Here is a 20,399-nt window from a genome sequence, read left to right as displayed (position 1 = left end):
CTTGACAGATGCCCATGACCAAAGCAAGGAATTGCTGCTGTGCCAGAGAGCTGCTCTGAGGGAGCATACCCTACTCCAACACCCCATGACCCCGTGGGAGCTTAGGCATTTAAATAAGCTCCAAGTGAATAAAAAAGGTTTAAGATTTTGCTAGTGGGTTTGTTTCATTCTGCTTCACCAAAAGCTGTCAGGATTCACCTGGGCCCCTTTATGGGGGGGGGGCGGGGTGAGTGGTGTCCATTTTTGGATATGGCATCACGAGAAACCCCTTTTCCTTCTGCACAGCAATTCACAGATCCCAAGTACAGAGCCTGTAGATGCAGAGATAAGGTTATTGCTAATAAAATGCAGTTTCAGACCAGCAGCAGCTCTGCTAACTAACAGTCACATCTATCCATGCTCACTGCGTGAGGAGCTGGCTCGGGGGGGATCCGGGGGGCAGGATCTGCCTTCCCCATGCTCTTCCCTTCCCACGGTCAGATGGGTTTGGGTTTGCTCACTGCAGTTTCTCAGAATTTGTGAATTATGCTCACAGAAGGCCTGGGAGTGTCAGAATGTGTCACCCATGCCCTCGCGCTTGCCTAGAGCCTGCATTTGTAAGGCAAATGTGGTGCCTCACTCTGGGTAATTTCCATTAATTCTTAAAAGGTTTTTCATGGGTTTGTTATTTTCCCAAACGTCTGAATTTCATTACAGCCTCCTTCTAGCATCCAGCAACCTCTGTGTGTGTGCTACTCCATCAGTAACAGCTTCTCTCTTCCCTCAGGGCCGCTGTATCAACTTCACCCGAGTTCCCTCTCAGTAGAGGAGGAGAAGCGGATACCAGGAGGAGAGACAGCCACATTGCCACTGTCCTACCCAGCTGAGAGAACCGAGCCCTTCCTCGCATCCCTTGGACCATCTTCCAGCCTGAGCTCCGCAGGTTCCTGCATCCCTGCTCCAGGAGCCCGCACTCCAACTGCGCACTGGTGCTCTGCCCGCGCCCTGGAGAGCAGCACTGCCGCGTGTGCCTGGCACTGTGCAACACCAAAGGGACAGCACAGACACCAAAGATGAGAATGCTTTTCTATTTTTGTTATTTGCAGTTTTTTAAAGACTACAGATTCTCAGGACGCAATGTGCTTTCAGCGGAGACGCAGCGTACCTCAGCTGTGGCGGAGGCACGTGGTATTTACACAGGGACCACGCGCCACGGGCACAGGATAACAATTCCCACCAGGCTAAGCAGGCGCAGAGCCGAGTGCCTCAGAGCCATGTCAGATCCCCAACCCTCGCCAGCTCCCTCCGTCATGCCTTACGGGAACCTTCTGACTGGAAATCTTGTCACTCTAACACTGAAAAGTGCACACGCATGACAAAATGTAGACAGGATGCCTCGAGGTATCAGTAGCGAGCAAGACTTTGCCCTTTAGTTTTTGAAGACACCTTTCTTTCATTATGCACCCGGGACAGGAAGGAATTACTAGAGCGTTATTCCGCGGGAAGACAGCCTGTAAGCAGAGATCTTGAGCTGAGTTGGAGGGACTGATGCTTCAAGACCTTGACACTGTGGCTGGTGGTTTTTTCCCCTTTCCAGCATTCACAGTTCAGTAGCGCATAAAACATCATCATCTATAAACATACCTAGMAGTCGTAGGCTTGTGTATTTTTTTTTTCAGATTAAAAAAAGCAGTAGCCACAAAGCTGGTATCTCAGGGTTTTTTCCCCCCCGCAAATCTCCAAGGGCTTTTCAGCGTCACAAGCCAGCAACTCTCTTTGCATGAGAATTTCAAAGTTTAATTAATATAATTAAAGGCAACAGCAAGCAGCAGCCTGTGAAGATTTTGCTCATCTTTTTTATGCCTTTTGACATTGAATGACCTATTACTGTATGTGCGTTCCTCAGTGGCGGAGGGGGCGCCGAACACTGGGTACGATTCCACAGTGGGAAAGACCTCTTTCCATCAATTCGGAAATTAAATTTACGGAAGCGCCGGCCATCACAAAACATCGACAATGTATGTATTATAATTTTTTAGAAAAACCAGTGTCGTGTCACGTCGACGATGCCAAATTATGTTAGCGTGAGCGGAAACACTGTGGGGGAGGAAGGAGGGAGCAGCTGAAGAAAAAGGCTCAAATGATCCAGTCACTTTCGATACTGTACTTCAGAGGCAGAATGGATATTCGAGTCGAAACCTGACAAAGCGCGCCCGCTTTGATGGGAACTGGTATAGACAATGACCAGTGGCTGGGTCAGTGGGATGTCTCTCTGCGAGCAGGGAGGCTTATCAAATGACACTAAAAATAAGTTCAACAACCATCACGTTGGAGGGGAAAAGGCGAACATTTCACATTTGGTGGGCATGAATGTGCGCAAGATGGAAAGAGCAATGCGGAGCATCCTGGGCTAATTATCTCCTTTGTGCTCTTCACTGGAATCACAAGGGACAGAAATAATTCTCTTGGTCCATGTCCAAGTCTGCAGCACTGCCCAAAGATGCCTTTACATTTATCCACTCGCTTACATCTTCTGCTTGAGTTTATTTATGTCACTGGTAGCCTCATCAGCAACAGCCGTGTCTGCACATTAGAGTATAAATAAAATTATTATCTAAGTTTCAATCATTATTGTTGTCTTCTCCTCCCCCATAGTCTCCCCATCATCTACACAGCTCAGAGCTCCGTTTTCAGTGCCACGGTGACCCCACAGTACTGCTTCCAGAGGCCGCACACCTTCCCGTGCACAGCGTGGCCAGGAAAGCCACCGCAGCCACACCCAGGGGTCCCAACTCTCCATGGCTGGGGAGAACCCTTTGGGCACCGTAGGGACGGTGCTCACGCTGTGTGGAGCATCAGCCATTAAGTGACGCCCAGTCAATGCAGAACCACAGCTTGGGTGGCACTGACTCTGTGCTGGGGACATCTGACCCACAGAGCTCAACCAGCAAGCTCTTGGCTGAGCTGTAGCACCTGATTAAACCTCTGTGCAGTCTCCAGCCCAACACCAGACCAGGTGCCACCACTGGGAAGGTGTGCCARGACACAGGTGAGAGGTCCTGCACTGCTCCTCAGGTTGCTGAGGTGGCATAGGAAGCACTGAGATCAGCAGATGCCAGGTTAGAACAGAATCGGCTCYCTCTTACTGTTTTTCTGCCATTTCCCATGTACACAACACATTCTGAGGTATCACTGGAGTGCTGGCTCGCGTTCCGAGCTGCGCTGTGTGACAGGACAACATGCAGATACAGGGGGTTTTCCCTTTGCTTTTATCTGCTGCTTGTCAAAGAATATTTGTAACCAACCACGACAAAGAAACAGAAACCCACTGACCCCTTTTTTGTCCTTTCTGCTTATCTGTGTCCATTGAAAACCATGAAATGAGCAGTCTTCACAAAATGGCAGATCCCAGGCAAAACCGGATTTCGGGTCTCTGCACAGATTTTCCCTTTTAACTGGAACAACATCACAGCACGTTATACTTGGCATTTTGTTGCACATAATACCAGAGTTTCCTTATTACACAGCATGGAATGTCCATCACAAATAATTTGGAGGGCAAGAGGTGTAGGGTGATAATTACTTATACTTTTAAAATCCASTGATTCAAATGACACAAGTGAGACTTCCTTAGCTGGAAGGCTCAGAATGCCCAAGAGAACCCTGAAGAGCCATGTACAAAGTGTCCGGCAATGCCATCAGGCTCCTCTCACCAGCAAGGCAAGGCAGGATTCATGGGAATGAGAGAATCCTCAATATAACAAGGCTGTGTATCTTTCATACGTTTTGGTAATAGCAGAAATTAATTTGCTGTAGTTCATTTGAACTAAAAATTAATTTTGCAGTGTTTCCTTCCAATTCTTTTGATTTTACAATAACTACAACATTCATTAGGCATGAACCTACGCTGTGTAACCCAGGGGAGCCAGGTCAGGCTCATCCAAGGGGAAATGGAAGGGAATTTGGAGTGCCACAATGTAGGCTCATCCCAAGCCATAGACACTGCATGATAGCCCTGGCTGGCCRGTACTAATTCCTGTTGGGGATTTTCCTGCAGGAAATTTCTGTGCTAAGTCCTTCTTCCTCGTACAGTCCTTAATGCRACACCACAATTCTGCATCTTGCACACTGCAGTTACACACTTGACTCAGCCTCATCACACTGAAACACTCCCGCATGGATATGCATTCCCACTCCTGGGGGTGCTGGGGTTTAGAGGCAAAGGTAAGGTTATCTTTGACCCCTCTCAGCAATGGAACCTCATGCCAGTCACATTTGCATCCATTTCCTGGGACTCTCACAGACTTGCAGGACACAGGTGTCTGGCTTCTGTAAAACCTGGGATGGCATCAGACYGCCCCAGTCACTGCTGTCACCTTTAACATGTCCTCATGGTTCGAATGATGCTGACATACTCTAAGGAAAAGCAAAGGTGAAAGTTCTAAGTAGGGGAAGTTTTAGGTTTTGCTTTCTGCTGTTTCTCCTGCACCTCTAGGAGTAACTTGGGAATTCTGTATGAAATCGTTTCAGACCAAGCCTCCCTTTCCAGCTGTGTAAGAATTGGCTCTTTTAGTGGCCACAAATCAGACTGCAGGGAAATGTGAAGGAAGGCAGTGGTGTGAATAAGGGAAAAAGCCCCACTTGATCAGTGTCACCACGTGCTGCCTCATGACTGCAGGAATCCCGCTCTGCTGCAGGACAGGATTTTCCCTTAGTGCACTGAGAAGCAGCAAAGGCACTGGTACCACCTACCTTCCCAGTTCAGCTCATGCAACCACTCCTTCACCAGAGGAGGTGGTGAGGGGAAATTGGGCAGTTCAGCTTTGTAGTGCTTGGAGGCAAGACCCAGATCTGACCTCCCCTCTATACACTGATGGGCATCCAAAATGGGCATCACAGCGTGGCCCTGGCAGCAGGATGGGCACAGACGACAGCGCACCTTGCTGCGGATGCTGAGCTCAGGTGTGGCCACAGCAACATCCCCTTCCCGAGTGCCCAAGCAAGGGGCTTGACTGTTGTCCTCACCAAGACCCAGGGCTCTGGCCCATGGAGCTGTGCCAAACCAGGACAGGGGGCAAATGGCCTCAGGTGGCCAAAGGGGTGGGCACAGTGCTCCCAGGAAAAGCCACAGCAAGGAGAGTGTGTTGAACAGGAACTTCAGAGGCTGCAGTGAGCAAGTCAAGGCCATGCTTCATTTGCTAAGGAGCAGCTTCTGAGTACCTCTCGCGCCGTTACAAAATAAACGTCACAATTTCTAGGGAGGGCCTTATTAGACCTGGCATGTCCTATTTTATTTCACAAATCTGCTTTGCATTGGCTCAGTTAAAATTGTTACATATTTTTGGGTCCTGTGTAGGTGCCATCTGTTTAACAGCGCAAGTGGGTCCTGTGATGCACTTGAAAATTTTGTGCTGCAATGTTTTTTTTTAATATAATGAGGAACTTTGGATGCAAGAAACTGCCTTAACTTGATAGTTTTTTTGGTTTTGGCAGTGAACTCACAATGGTTCTTCCTGTGTTACAAGGATGGCTCCACAGCCCATGGAAAAGCAAGACTTGATTTCCATGTTTGCACCCAAATCGTATTATTTAATTCACACTTTTTCATTTGCTTGTTCCGCCTGATTTTGTAAATAAGCTTATTTTCCCAAATGGGAATGCACAGGACTGCTCAGCTGGGGTCTGTGGCTGCTGGCTGTCTCCTGGGGAGCTCTGGGATGTGCCAGGAAGGCCCAGGGACCCACTGCAACAAACCACAGCCATCCTCACTGGGATTGGGAACAAACGCACCTTCCGAGACAAAAATCCCACCTGTACAGCTGTATGCACCCTTCAGCACAGTCAAGCCAAGGAAAAATCTCCTGGGAAACAGAACTCAAACATAGTTTCATACTTTTATGGGTTTTGATACAAATTTTAGATGTGCTCGGATGTCACCAGCACTGACCTACCATTCCTGACTCACAATGAATTATAACAAAACCCCAAACCCAACCCATTGATTGATTCTCCTTTAAAAGCACYATCTCAAATTCTGCTAAATTGTCCAACACATGGTGAGAGAAAAGCATCAGCAATGGCACCAGTCCTGCTGCACAGGTCTGCTGCACAGCCAGGAGAGGGATGCCAGGTCTCAGCACTTGGGTTCTGCAAGTGGAACTGTTTCGTTCTGGGTGGTGAACCGGGCAGTACCCGAAAAGCTCCCGGTTCCCTGCAGCACTGCTCAGCAGGACATTTAGGAAAACTTGTTCTAAACAGCATGCTTCCCATTTTGGGATGAAACAAGACACAGCTAATTCGTGGAGAGACTCCTCCCTGACTATACCACTGGTTCAAGCCCCACCTTGACTCCGGCCACCTGTCCAAGCTCCAGCAACAGCCCTCACTTCCATGGACAACCTCCTGAGGGCACAGGGACACCCGGGAGACCCGTCTGCTCCAACTGTGGCACTAGAGCATGGATTTACCACAGCACGGAATCTGCCTGCTTGACACCCTGCTGTGACAGCATGGACTGCAGYGGCCTGAGATGCCTTCCCCACCTTCCCAAAATCTCTCCAGGCCATCCATCCATCCGTCCATCCGCTCTGTGTTCCTCAGGACAGCTGCCTGGGATTGCCAGCCCCTGGGATAGATGGTGTCTACTGACAGAGCAGCAAGACACTGATTAAATTATGTGCTTTGGCCAACCTGTGTGGGGAAAATTAACTGAAGCGCCAAGTGATGGGTTCAGCACTGCCTTGTTGGAACGGGGAGGTTGGGCTCTGTGATGCTTCATCTCCTTTTATTTGATTAGGCAAATTAGGAAACAACAGTGTGAAATGCATTATTGTAGTAATCTGATGTCCAAAAAGTGAATCTCATTAGAGCTCTGGCCTCGATGCTTTTTATTTGGTTTCTCTGTAAGCTGAGGAAGAACAAGTAGGCCAGAAATAGATATTTTTCAAATTACATCAGAATTGCCCAGTAATAAGCATTCATTTTCTGTATAGGCTTCATCCCTGGAACAGCTCCTCATAAAAAGCATCTCTAAGCTTCTGATGAAATTCAGTACATGCTAGGWATGGAGGAGATGCAGCAGTGAGAGGAGTTTGGAGCCAGAGAGGGTGATGTATGGACCCAAGTTCCCTTAGAGCTCTGTGGGGTGAGACCCTGGAAGAAGGGACACTGTGTCCCTGCAAAAGAATGCTCCATGGTCCAAAAACGATTTTTGCAGAACTTCTCTTGATGAGGGTGCCCATTGTGGTTGTTTGGGGAGAAGSCAGGGATGAATGGCAAGGTGTGATGAGGCCAGGGGACAGCCAGGGGCTCTCCTGTCACAGCACAGAAATGGGGGCTGGCCCTGGAGGGCTCTGCTCAGCCCAGCCCCTCCCTGTGGAACCTCCTCACTACACTGCGCCCTGCTCTGAAAGGCTGAACTCAAGGTCACTCTGTACCACCAGGGGAGAACAAATGTACAGTATAAAACAACACATTTCACTGCAAAGGGCTCTCTGAGAAGAGCCAGTTCAGGTATCAGTTGGAAAAGGGTCACTTCACAATACAGCCCTTCCAAAKTGCAGCTCCAACTCAGAATTAATTATCCTTTCATTGTCTTGGGTTTTCTTCTTTGCTTCACATTAACTGCAGCTGAAATTATTTTAAAGCAATGATCTTGAACATCATGTCCTTCAGCTGGCCCTAAAAATCCATTTTCTATGGAAAGCCTCCTTTCTTCTCTAAGATTTCTGAGAGTGTACAAAGCTCATCAAGGCTCTGGTTCTCTTGGGGTGTCAGGTGCTTGGATAATACCCAGGTGTCTGCATGCTGGACCAGTTCCAAGATACTTTATTAGCATGAAGAGGCCTATTTGGAAGCAGTTTAACTCCTTTGGCTCTCAGGGCCCAGCGCCATGTCCTGCAGCAGCAGACGGACACTGAGACACTGCCATGCACGGCTACAAAAGCAGACTCTATGTCACCATCACCCACTGCCAAATCTTGCAGAGGAAACACCTGAGATGTCTTGTCATCACAGCTGGAAAGATGACCTGGTGACATGCCACCCACAGGAAGGCAGAGGAGAATTGCACGGAAAACTGCAGAGTACAGCTCTGCTGCACACCTGGGGCTCAGCCCGTCCCCAAACTGCTTTGGAAAATCCCAGCAAGCCCCTCTGTGGGAACCATGCCCTCTCTCATGACAGTGGCAGCATCAGGGGACAGAGTGTGGGGCTGGTCTTCCAAAGGCATGATGTGCAGCTCGGCATTCCCAGGCACAGACCAACACAAGATCTGACATGCCCTTGTCCCTGGCACTGCGCAGGGCAGGAGCAACGAGGGCCTTTGCTGTGCCAGGGCGACCCAGAGGGGTGAGGGGGGCTTGCCCCTGATCCATCCAAGCACACAGAAAGCACTGGAAGCAAGGCAAAGCAATGTGAGSATTCTGTCAACATACACAATAAGAACTGTGAGCAGATGTCCTGGGATTTCCTGGGACTGCAAGAAACTTCAGCTCCTGGCTCCAGCAACTTGCCCCAGCAACGGCAGAATGCCTCAGCACGGTCCCGCAGCAGACACCACGCCCACTGGGACACTGCACCCTGCTCCATCTTGCTGTGACATCACACGGTCTGCATCCCACCCTYTAACACGAGATACTTTCTTTAGTTTCTAGCATGCAAAATTGGATTAGGCAAAACAAAGACAAAAACCACACAAATCCTAGCCTTAAAAAATCAGTTCCCACTTAAAAAGCAAGCTCCTTTTAAACTGCATAGGGTGTTGCTTCAAAGCTTACAGCAAACAGCTGAAAATCTGAGCCACCAAGATATGTAAGATTTGAACAAATACAGTCCCAAAGGCTCTGTTTAAAGTTTTAAAAGCCCAAGGTTTCCATTATTTGTGAGCTGTTTGAGGTTTTTCTTGGATTAAAGAGATAAAACCTTCCTTGAAGTTTGGGGTGATTCCAAGAGGCAGTTGGCAGTAGGAAAAGGGTGGCACTCGGAGCCAACCGTGTTTTCCTTCTCCGTGCTGYTGACCAGGTCATGGGACAGGACATGTGCACCTCCCTTTGGAGATGACGTCCCCTTGGATGTCACAGCCACAGCCATGTCTATGCTACCAAAGAAAACATTTACTGTTGCCAAAGCATTACACAGTGTAGGGAAGCTGTGAGAGAGTAAGGTTCATGTAGCTGGGCTTCCAAACATACTGAGGAAACATGGGTTTTGGGAAGAGTGAAAGGAAGTTCAAGCCCTCTGTGGAATGGGGCTCCAGAGCCCACAGCAGCTGAATGGGAGGGGAAGCTGTTTGCTCTCGTCCCAGTGGAGGGAAAAGCAGCATCACTGCTCTGAGCCACAGAGAACAATCAGGGGCCAAGGCAAGGCTGCCACAGTGCTGCTGCAGTGTTTTACCCTTCCATCTCCATCCTCCTGCTCCAAAGATGTCCCAGTTCTGACACAGATGTCTCCTGCGGATGTCAGCTGAGCCCAGGGATGCCCGCAGCCCTTACAGATGCGCTGACACGCTGGCTAATGCAGCCCAAACTACTCACACTTGCCAGGAAAGGACTGCAGAGGGTTCCTTGACCAGGACCTGCACACTCCTTGGGTGAATTGCCCTGATGAAGCCAACACTGAGCACCTTGACACTGAAGGGTGTTTCTTGTATCCTCGAGAATATCTGGACATCCACTGCCACAACAAGATGACGCCCACCTAGGCATGCACCATTAGGTTCCTTCTCCTAGAGCTGCCAAAATTGGACTTCCTTCCTCTCTTCAGGGATGAAGCTGTGCCTCAGGCATATTGTCCCAGCTAGAGGAACTTCACCCATAGGGAGGGGATGATGACTATTCCAAGAGGCTGCTGTGGCACTGGTTGTATCCAAGGTGGCTGGTGCCACCAGCTGCCTGCCTTCCCTCCAACCCCCCACACACCCATGGGATCAGTTCAAGTGACAAAACCTTTGCGGGACCAAGGAGACTCCCTTGTTACTTCTATTAGTTTCCTGATACACAGCAGGTTCTCCCAGCAGCTGAAGTTTGAAACAGGACTGGCTTCAAAGGTAAACATTTCTCACAGCTTTCTCATCGACGGTACTAAATACAGTCATAAAAAAAAMCCCACAACATTTTCTGTATTTGCTGAAGGATGACGTCCTCCTTGCCTTCAGCGTGTGCCAGATTACTCATAAACCTGGACCATATGCCACTGCAATTTACTGATGGGCCCAAGCTGTTTTGGTAGATACAAAATCCGAAGGGATTAGGGAGGCTCGATCCATGCTGAAAACAGAGCAGCAGCAGTGGGGCAGCTGCTTGCTCTCTTTGCTCAGCCTCAATTTAGGTCAGTGGACAAGAGCCACCCCATGCCAGGCTGGGGAGCTGGGCTGGCTGGGGGGCACACACGGAGGGGACCCCAGGCACAAAGTCTGCTCCCAAGGAGGAGTTCACGCTTCCACGGGGCAGGTGAGACCACGCTGCTTCCTCGGATCCAGAGCTGGGCTTCCAGGCCCAGAGAAGAGCCCTCAGCTCAAAGCCAAAGAGGGGGTGCTTCCCCCCTCAGGGTGTGCCAGAGCACAGTGACAGCCAGCAGTTGCTCCAGCAGAGCTCCTGCTGAGACCTGGCTGGGGGCCTGTCCGGAGGGCAGCCAGTGACCGGCAGGTCACCACAGGGGTGTTTCTGTGTCCCTGGCCAAGGGAGGGATGTGTGCAGGGACAGAAGGGACAGTTCAGCTGGAAACACCACCTGAACTGGGGCCTCTCCTGGGATCCAGCCCAGAGGTGCTCACAACCAGCCGTGGCTCCCAAGCCAGCTGCTTGGCTCCTTCCTCAGAAGGGTGAGCTCTCATGGAACATGGAATGACATAACAGATCTGCTGACTTGAGCCAAGCCCCTTTAAAACCCGGACACACAACGCAGCTGCCGCAAGAAGCTACCCATCCACCAGCTTCTTCCCTGGCTCATGGGAACATCCTTCCCCTCCRCAGTATCTCACACACCTCTTTTTGCTTTCCCTAAGTGAAAACACAAGCACCTCCATCACCTCAAAGCAAGCCGCTGCCTGTCAACAGGGAATTCCAAAGGACTGCAGAGAGCACCAGGAAATGGGGACCAGAATGGTTGACCACAAGCACCCCRCACTGCCCCATATGGATAGGAAGCACTACAGACCATGGCTGCTGTGCATGGAATATCAAACTTCAGTCATGAGAACCTTTCTCCAGAATATTCCTCCACTGGGTGTAATTTGTGACTTCTCATCACTTAAGAAGATGCTCATGATCAACATAGCCTGACTGGGTTTCCAGCTGCTGGAGCTTCCTTCCACACCACACTGTACCCCATTGCAAGGAGCTGCTCCTAGGGATTGCACTGCTCKGCATGATTAAGCAGATCAGAGTGCCTATTATGACTTTCAAGTAAGAGCTCACGATTTTAACCTCTCATGTCTCAACAGCTGAAATGCACCACAAAACTGCAGACCTCTATCTGCCAGAGGGGTGGCGGTGCCTGACTGCAAGAGCCTGGCTCAGGCACCCCGTGCCCAGATGCCCGAGAAGGGCGTGGCATTGCCACATCCCACTGGCTGCCAGCTCTGGCCCAGGGTCCTCACTGCTGGGGACATCCCTTTGTGCCCGCCCAGAACAGCCCAGGGCCTGCAGGGCYCTACGCCTGTGAGCCCTGAGCTCCAGCTCCAGCTGCCAGGAGACTAAGCACAAGTGTCTACTGGAAGGGTATGGCTGGGCTTTCCTGTGGATTTTACAGATTCTTCTCCTCAAATTTGTCACTGCTGTGTCCCAGAGTGACCCCAGACCCCCACACCTTCCCTCGGAGTCAGGGCAGGCAGAATGGAATGTGCTGCTCCCTGCTCCATGTRCCCAGATGTGCTGTGCAGATGGGTCTGCAGGGAGGGATGGGGTCTGGCTGCCAATCACTGTTTACAACTCATATTAGATCCATTCTCCTTTCCTAATTATCATAACAGTTCCTGAAAACACCACCCGTGGACTTTAAATGGTTGATGACTGTGTGCTCTAATGAAAGCTGTGGAATTATCCTGTGCTTGCTGCCACATGGCCCACACAGCAATRGAGATGCTAAATAATTTTAAAAAATTTATAGTTTACAAGATCTATGACCCATCTGTGTCAATGCAGCAGCTCCCAAATGCCCTAAATTTCACAGCATTAACAACACCTCTTAAAACCAACTGGCTGCACTCCACAGTAAGGTTCAGCAACGATCCAAGGGGTGCATCGCAGTGTACACAGGTTGGAGAGTGACCTTGTTGGGACCGAACGCCACTGAAGCACATAAACTCGATGGCCAAACCAAGCGCTTTACACCTCCAAGTAACACRGTGCTGTTAAAAGCATTAATTCCATTATTCCAGAGAGAAAGTTGCTCCTTTTGGCACCTTTGCCAAAGCTCAGCCCAACCACTGCAGGATGCTGAGACAAGACAACAAAAACCTGGGGAGTTCAAGTGCAGTATCCCTGGAATGATCGATCCCTGGGGTGACATCAGGAGTCACTTTTTCCCTCCTCTCCCAAGAGACATTCTCTGTCACAAGGCAAAACCACACAAACTGTGCCCAACTTAAAAACTGAGTATGGGATGGGAGCCAGAGCAGATGGTTAGGAAAGCTAAACACCGCTGATTTATTTCTTACCCTTTATGCAGCAATATTAGAGACAATGGCCCTGATCAGAACAAATGAGAACAAACACGGGGATGCAGACTCAATAGAGAATTAACAACCAGCACTACCAGATTCCATTATGCTGTGATTAATTCTGAATTTGTGGCAGGATTATCAGCAGCAAACCTCCAGCTCTATCTCACAGAAGCAGTGCCAAAGCATCCAGCCTTTCAGGGAGGGCTCTTCAGTCTGCAAGGGACTCCAGCAGGAAAGCAATGTGGAAGATGCCAGGCTCTGTGCTGTAAATTCAGCTGGAAAATGAACTTCCTGTGCCCCACATCCACCTTGAACCCCAAGAAAACAAAAGAAAAGCCTGCACAGACACCAGAAGGAGCTGCAAATCTCTGAGAGTCAGGGAAATCTGAGGGAAGTCACTTGGCAAACCTGAGGGACACAGGCACAAGGTTGTCACTCTCCCCTGCCTGGTCCTTCTTACATAAGMACTGGCCTTCACCCCCCATTTCCCATTTCCCATACCATGAGGCTGGGGGGAACATCATCGGGTACTATGCAGCCTTCCTCTTTCCCTGCCACAGCTTCCTAGGGGCTCCAAACTCGGCTGCAGGACACAGAATGACTTTGGTCCCAGAGTGCCTCAGTTTCCCCATCCCCAGAACACCACAGCCTCCCCGCGCCCCAGAGCAGTCCCCAGCAGGGACAAAAAGTGTGAGACACCCATTACAGCCTTGTCACCATCACTATCGCCATAAACAGGCTATATTAATACTCAGCAAATGCTGGCCACTGTCCCATGTCASCCCTGGCTTGCCTGTCTGTGCAGAGTCCACCTGGCCTGGGAAGTGCTGCCAGCAGCCACAGGAAACGGACTTGCTGATGAGGGTGTTCGTGGCCGTTATTTGTGAGACACAGCTGAGGTGGGACGCAGTGAGTTCAGCCCTGTTTTGCTCCATTTCCCACAGCTAAGCACACAGTAAAAGCTGAGTTTATACCCAGAGCTGCCATGCATGAATATCTCATTATAACTGCAAAGACCTTTCATTTGGATCGGGCCCCGCACCAGCGCTGTGCTGTGCTCATCACCAGAGCTGGGCTCTGTTAATGACCAGCCCTGKAAATCAAATGCAGCACATTTGGTTCATTCCCTCCTTGGCCCTCTGCGATGGAAAGCAGGGGGCTACTCCTGGGCTGGGATTTTGGCTGCAACATCGTGGGTTATGGCTGCAGCCAATGGTGAGGAATTCCTGCACGTCACCAGTGGCGAGACCACACAGGTGACATCACACCCTGACTTGTGCTCGGCACAAAGAATTGCGGTACATTACCACAGCCTGCCTTTCAAAGAACTCGATTCTAATGGCACTTGATCATTCTGAAGAACAGGCACAGAGAGAGAAAAGCCAGTGTCACTGGTTTGATGRAAGTTTCTTGTGATTTGTTTTTAGGACCTGGCTGAAAGTTGTGATTTGTTCCCCCCGCCCCCACCTCTAGGCAGGGAAGCAGCTTTTTTCCACCTCTGTGGAAAAGGGCTTTTCTGCACAGAGCTTTTCTGCCTGCAATTCCTACAAGGTCACATCTCCCAGCTCCTCCAAAACATCCCTAAAGCAGAGCCAAGAGAGAAGAGAGCAGCTGGGAGGAGGTGGGGGACATTTAAGGAGTGTCTGCAAAGGCTACAAATAATTTTTTCCTCAGGAAAGCTGAAGGCTTGGTAAAAAAGGGACAAGAATGAAGGCACACGGGGAAGGAAATCCAAACACAAAGACGAAGCCAGGTGATGCAGTCAAATACCAGCAACAAAAGATACAGATGCTTATAAGGTAACATAAACATTCAACCCAGATATGTTATACAAAACCAAATCCTTAAAAACTCTCAGTGTCTTTTTTTTCCTTTCACAAACATTCATAAGTTGGAAAGCTCTAGGCTGGAAGTTGCTCCAACTGTTCATGCTCCAGGGACTGTGGCTGCAGTGAGTCAGTGCCACATGCAGGGACCTGGTGAAAACTCTCTGAGGAGTCCAGCAGTGGCTGCCAGCACAGCACCAAGACAACATGGCAACTCTGCTTTTTGGGGCTGCTCAGACCCCCTCCTATCTGACCCAAACACCTTTCTCCTTCCCTCCTGGGTTTTGGTTCCAGCCTAAGAGACTGTGGAACGAGAGAAAAGCTGAAACAACTTTCCTGCTCAGCCAGACCAAGCAGTGACCTCACCCGAAACTCCTCCAGTTTGCTGGATTAGTAGTTTGGCCCCGAGTTTGTCCTGAGCTGTAATCACAGGCTTGGAGCCAGCCCTGCAATCACCCAGAGAGCCAGGCAGTGCCTACACTCTGTAYGGGATTATGCAGCAGTTACTACACCCAGGGTCAGCTCTAACTTGCACTCAGAAACTGGCCTCCACACCCAGAGTTTGGAACTTGTAATGCCTGAATGACTTAGCATGGAACATGAGCGCTTGCTTTAGCAATCTGTGGTCAGGAAAGCTTAGGAGACATGGATCTGGTAGTGCTTTTGACATGACAGCAGAAAAGTGGTGGTGCAGAAGCTCAGGGGTTTGACTCTTCCAAGGGAACAATTATCACATAGCTCTTCAAGGTATACATGGAGAGATAGAAAGGAATGGGATGTCCCCCTACAGACTTCAGCAAAATCCAAATCTAACTCATTCCTATATGAAAGTTGCTGCTSTTRAAACTGGTGCTAATAAAACTGGCASCAAGATGCTGAGAAATGGCAATGGGAAATACGCTCTGAAGTGTTTCCAACTGGAAGTCAAGGGTACCTCTAGAAAGGGGATTCCCAGCTCACAGAGCCAAAAAAAAAAGCTCCCTCTTCCTGAGGCAACAAGGGCAGCAGGATTGGGGATCTGCTCCGTGAGGAGAGACACCATGGCAGCAGTACAGCCYACACCTCAAGGGCCTCTGTCCTGAGTGCAGACACGGCTCCTGGGGAGGGATTCAYACCCTGCTGCTCCCCATTCCCATCTCCTTCTGTTCCAGGGGCAGCAGGATGGATGGGACATGCTGAGAGAGGGGACAGAGAGGGGACAGTGACACATGTCTGGCTTTGACAGTCACCTCTGTGTGCTCTTTGGCCCTGGCAAGACAGCAAATCTCAGGCTTTCTCCTTTCCAAGGGGCTGTGGAAGAAGAGCTGCCCAGGCGCAGCAAACAACATGGACACGAATGGAAGGAGYGCTCTGACCTCAAATCTGAGCTCTGTGTCCACAAGGAAAACCCCAGCAAAATCAGATAGAAACAGAGGTCACCTTTGAGTGACCCACCTTTGAGCAAACCCACAATCAGAGGGCTTCTGGGGGGCCTCCAAGTTCCCTACTCACTGCACACCAGGCAGGAAACAGAGGCAGCAAGGGCAGTGCCTTTCTCATGGGTTACGAACTGTTCTAATTTCAGGTGTTCATCTATGAGCAATAAAGCCCTGCCTCTTGCTAATAGGTACAGAATGTGGTTCCTATCTTTAACCCGATCCCATTCATTGGCATTCCCCATGCTGGGAAGTACTGACCAGTCCTCTCTCTCTCTCTCCATAGGCATTTTTGGTTTGTCACCCTCCTGACATACACACAGGAGAAATTTGTTCTGCACAGAGCAGGAACGAGACCAGGGAGTAAAACACAGAATACCCCAGGAACTCTTGTTACACCCAATGCACTATCTTTCTTGGAGTGGGGAATTTGTACATCTTTTCTCCAGTTTATCTTTTATAAATATTTTATCTGACCCATTTCCTTCCCTAAGTAGACTTGGGTATCAAAATAAATGAAATAAATGCAGCTCTGCTGTGGGCTTTGGTAGAATCTCTGACAACCGTGGCAACTGCTGGAAAGTTGGTATTTCTCTTAAAAATTCCCTTTTTAATTCCTGCTTACATGATTAGGTCCTGAAGCACAGAAACATTCAATCATCACCCTGGAGTACCTCATAAATCTCTGCTCAGTATCAGAGCAGTAACAATGCAAAGAACCTAAAGTGCCTTAGACAGAGTATTTTCATTTGCTGCGCTTTGAGCACAGAGTGTGCTGGCCAACTGGGCTGTGATAAGCACCTGCCAGCTCTGCTGGACTGGGTACCCAGGTACCTGCACCATCCCCTTCATGGGCTGTCACCTCCAGGCTCCTCAGCCACCACGGCTCCCTCCCCTTCTCTACCTCCCCCGGCTGTSCCTGAGATCCCATGCCCTAAAACCACTTTCGAAACCGAGCTGGTTGAACTGCTGGAAGTGTCTGTATGGGTGAATGGAAATCCATTTCACTCCAGTTCATATTCAGTCAAATATAGCTTAAATCCCCATGGGATCAGACTGAGTTACAACAGGATCAGACATGGTTACAGTAAATGCCCATGAGAGTTTCTCCACCAGTGTGGTAGGATACAATGAAACCAGTTTATACCAGCACTGTCTTGTCTGATTCACACGTTTCTGCCACTGATACTCCTACCTGATCTAGTGCAAGGTGTCCCTACATGCAGCAGCTCACTCACTGGGGATTGTGAGACAAAGCCACCAGTGCAGGTGAGAGAAGAGCAGCTTTAAAGGAAGGAATGAAGCACTAAAACCTCCTTACGCCAACAGGGGCACTGTGCATTCAGCTGTCAGCTCTGCAGGTAACCAAAGGTGAGCGGTTTGGGGGGGCTCTGGGCACTGCAGCACTGGGGTGGAGGGTTTGGACAGCAGCTGACAGGAAAGGATGCTTGGTGGCCCGTGAGAAATTGTTTGATCTGACCAAGGGTCTCTCCTGAAATGTTTGGCAGATATTAAGAGAAGCAGAAGAAACAYGGGCAAAAATATGCTGAATATTGGTTTGGCTCTGAATGCCATTTGCAGGTTGGCCACCTGAAAGGACCTTGCATGTTTACTCCCTATGAGTGCAGACGTGGAGACTTGCTTAGAGAAAACACGGAATGCTGGCCTTAAATCCTAACTCACATCCAACTTCTGAATGAGAAACAAACACCTAACACTGATAAATTAAGTCAGGATTGATTCATTAAAACCAGCAGAAACAGAAGCCGTGCCACMAACCATTCTCAACCGAAATTTAAAACCTTCTGTATGAAATTTATGTATGGCCAGCAGGCTGAGGGAGGGGATTGTCCCCCTCTACTTTGCTTATTTTAAGACAAGCGGCAGCACCTCCTGATGCAGACGTGCCTGACCATAGCTGTTCTAAGACACCTTCAGCCTTGTACCTCAGCCCAGAATCTGTGTGTGCTTCCCAAGAGGAACCTGCCCGTGCTGACCTGGCCCTGGAATTGAGGACACTGRCAGGTTCCAGTGACAAGCACGGTGGCTACGGTGCAGTGCTCCGGCTCCCTCTGCGTGACAGCCAAGTGCCGCTGGCCCGTGCCCATCACCCCTGCCTGCCCTCCCCGCAGCCTGGTCACCTCCAAGGTGTGAGGAGCGACAGCCAGAGCCACGCAAAGAATCACARGTTCCCGAGTGGCACTTCACACCCTTGCAAGTGCAAAGGCTGCCGCTCTGGGCTCAGGAGTCAGCACGCTGTGACACATCCCACACAGCGGTTCCCCACGGCCCCAGAGCCGAGCCAAGCCGGTCCCCTGGTGCAGCCCAAAGTGCCGCAGCTGTGACCTTGCCGCTGTCCTCTGGCCGCAGCCCCTCGGGAGGAGGCACGTGGAACGGGGACACCAGCCAAAGCTGGGCTGCGGAACACCGAGCTGGACACGTACAGGGAGCAGGAGCTGTGCATGCATGGCTGGTGACCTGTGGGGCTCAGGCTGGCGGCTCCTCCAGGGCCCGCCACTTGGCAGGCTCCGCTCSCAGCCCCTTCTGTGCAGCCACAGGCAGGTGCCAAAACACTGCCCAGCTTGGATGCGCTTCAGAGGGTGAGGGGAAAGTGGAACTGGGCTGCACCAGAGCCTGTGGGCTACCAGGACTGTCTCCCAGCACCTCCATCTGCTGTCACCTCACCCCATGGAACGAACTCGCTTATCACAGTACCATCAAGTTTATAACCTCTTTCTTACCATTTCACACTGATTTTTTTTCAACAGAAGGTGGTAGTGGAGAACCAGAAAGGTTTTAGCAGCCTGCTGAGCTGAGGCCTAGAAAAAAGGACAAGGACCCTRCCCAGAACTGCAGACTCTTAATTAGTCACCAAAACCAAGGAACTTAGCTGTCGGATAGAGAGACTCGGGATAAACATAGCAAATGCCAGAAACCAAACCACATAAACGGCAAACACTTTGGAGAGAAGAACAGGAATTAGTATATGCTAGACTGTACAAATGCAGCAAGACATGGACAAGGAGGAGGGCTGGGACACAYAAAGAAGTTTTCCAAATGGGGCTTACTAAACCTCCCAGGTGCCTTCATCCACCAGCACARTTGCCTCCCTCTGCGCCCCAAAGTACGGCCAGTTCCCTTCTGTACGCTGTACTGTCTTGCACTTTTTATTGTATTTTTTTCCGGGCTTTGGCACCATCAGTTGCTGCTCCATTTAAAAGCTTTGTCCAACAATAGCCTGGACACACATGTGCTAATTGTAGTGTGGAGTGGCGTTTAAAAATGCAAAATGTAACTCAAACAGTGGTTGCCTGCTGAGGCAGCTCTGTATCCAGCACCCTTTCCCCATGGGCAGCACAAACACACTTCTAGATGAGGCCAATGCCCAGCAGGACACACTCCAGCCACCCAAACCCTAGGAGACCTGCTGTTCTCTGGAGGGGACTGTGAAGCTCTTACAGACCCATCTCCTCACTAAGGGGGTGCCATGGGAGCACCTGGGGAGAACSTGGCACACTCAGCACTTGCTCCAAGTTTAAGCAACATTCTTCAAGACAAAGAATGGTTGCCATTGCAATGTCCCTCATCTGAGCTCCATTCACCTCCCCACATGCAGGGCGAGGACTGCTGGCAGCGGGAAGTGAGCTGGGTTCCCTAAAACAAGGTGGCTCGCTCTGGGAGGGTTATTGCCAGYGTTATTGCCATAGAGGTATAAATATGTACATGGACCATCATTTTCTTGTAACAAATGGTGAAAGCCACTGCAGTGACAGTGAGGCAGCGCGAGAGCAAGGAGGACTTTATCACCTACCCATGACTATGTTTCCCAAGCAGCCTCCGCACCAATCCGGAGCCCTCTGTGATCATTAGTTCCTGCACATGGCAGCAATGAAATTGTCCCTTAAAGTAAATCATTCACGGATTTTTATAATCCAAAATAAAATTTTCTAATACTTTTTTCCTAAGTTTTCCAGGTTTAAGGTTTTAATCTTTTATTATTTATTGTGCAGCAGTTGTGAAGGGCATGATGAGCAGCCTGGTGTAAATAGTCACTGGTGGAGGGTTGATGCCTGACAATGCTGCGTTGAATAAATTAATGATTTCTTTTCTTTTTCACATTACTTCATGTTCTCTCTGAARGGGTTTGAAAACAACCAGAAAAATGAAAGAGTAAAACAAAACAAACTAAAGCTGCACTTCGGCTTCTGGGTGTTTTCCTGCGTGGTGGCTGAGGCTGCTGATAAATATTACCTGGAAATGGTAGTGAAGGAGAAAATGGCATATAGATATATTTTCCTTTCTTCCTTCACACCCAGAGCATCAAATTCGAAAGACCACAATTTTCTGCTGCTTGAGATGCARAGTGTTCCTCTATTTCTGCACTCTCCAGGATTTATTGCTCTTTTAAACTGCTGCAAACACAATTTAACCTTTGCTACCTTTACCTCTGGTCATTTCCTTTCACCCACAAGAGCCTGAATTAACGCCAATCACAGCAAAACACTGGACATTCTCCGAA

The 20,399-nt window shown here is 49.7% G+C and overlaps 1 protein-coding gene across 1 annotated transcript in view; it reads left to right on the top strand.

The window, feature by feature from the left end:
- ANTXR2 (ANTXR cell adhesion molecule 2) overlaps positions 1 to 2,599 on the top strand; it is a 76,868-nt gene extending 74,269 nt beyond the window's left edge. The window contains exon 17 of the mRNA XM_057382505.1: positions 767 to 2,599. Coding sequence (XP_057238488.1) covers positions 767 to 805 — 39 coding nt within the window. The 3' untranslated portion in view covers positions 806 to 2,599. The remainder of the gene's footprint in view (positions 1 to 766) is intronic.
- Positions 2,600 to 20,399: the final 17,800 nt, after the last annotated feature.

The sequence above is a fragment of the Malurus melanocephalus genome, unplaced genomic scaffold (genome assembly GCF_030028575.1).
Source record: "Malurus melanocephalus ecotype Western Australia unplaced genomic scaffold, MMel_1.1 scaffold_571, whole genome shotgun sequence".
Classification (NCBI taxonomy): Eukaryota; Metazoa; Chordata; class Aves; order Passeriformes; family Maluridae; genus Malurus; species Malurus melanocephalus.
The sequence above is the reverse complement of the archived record's forward strand: the minus strand, read 5'-3'. Positions and strand labels throughout refer to the sequence as shown.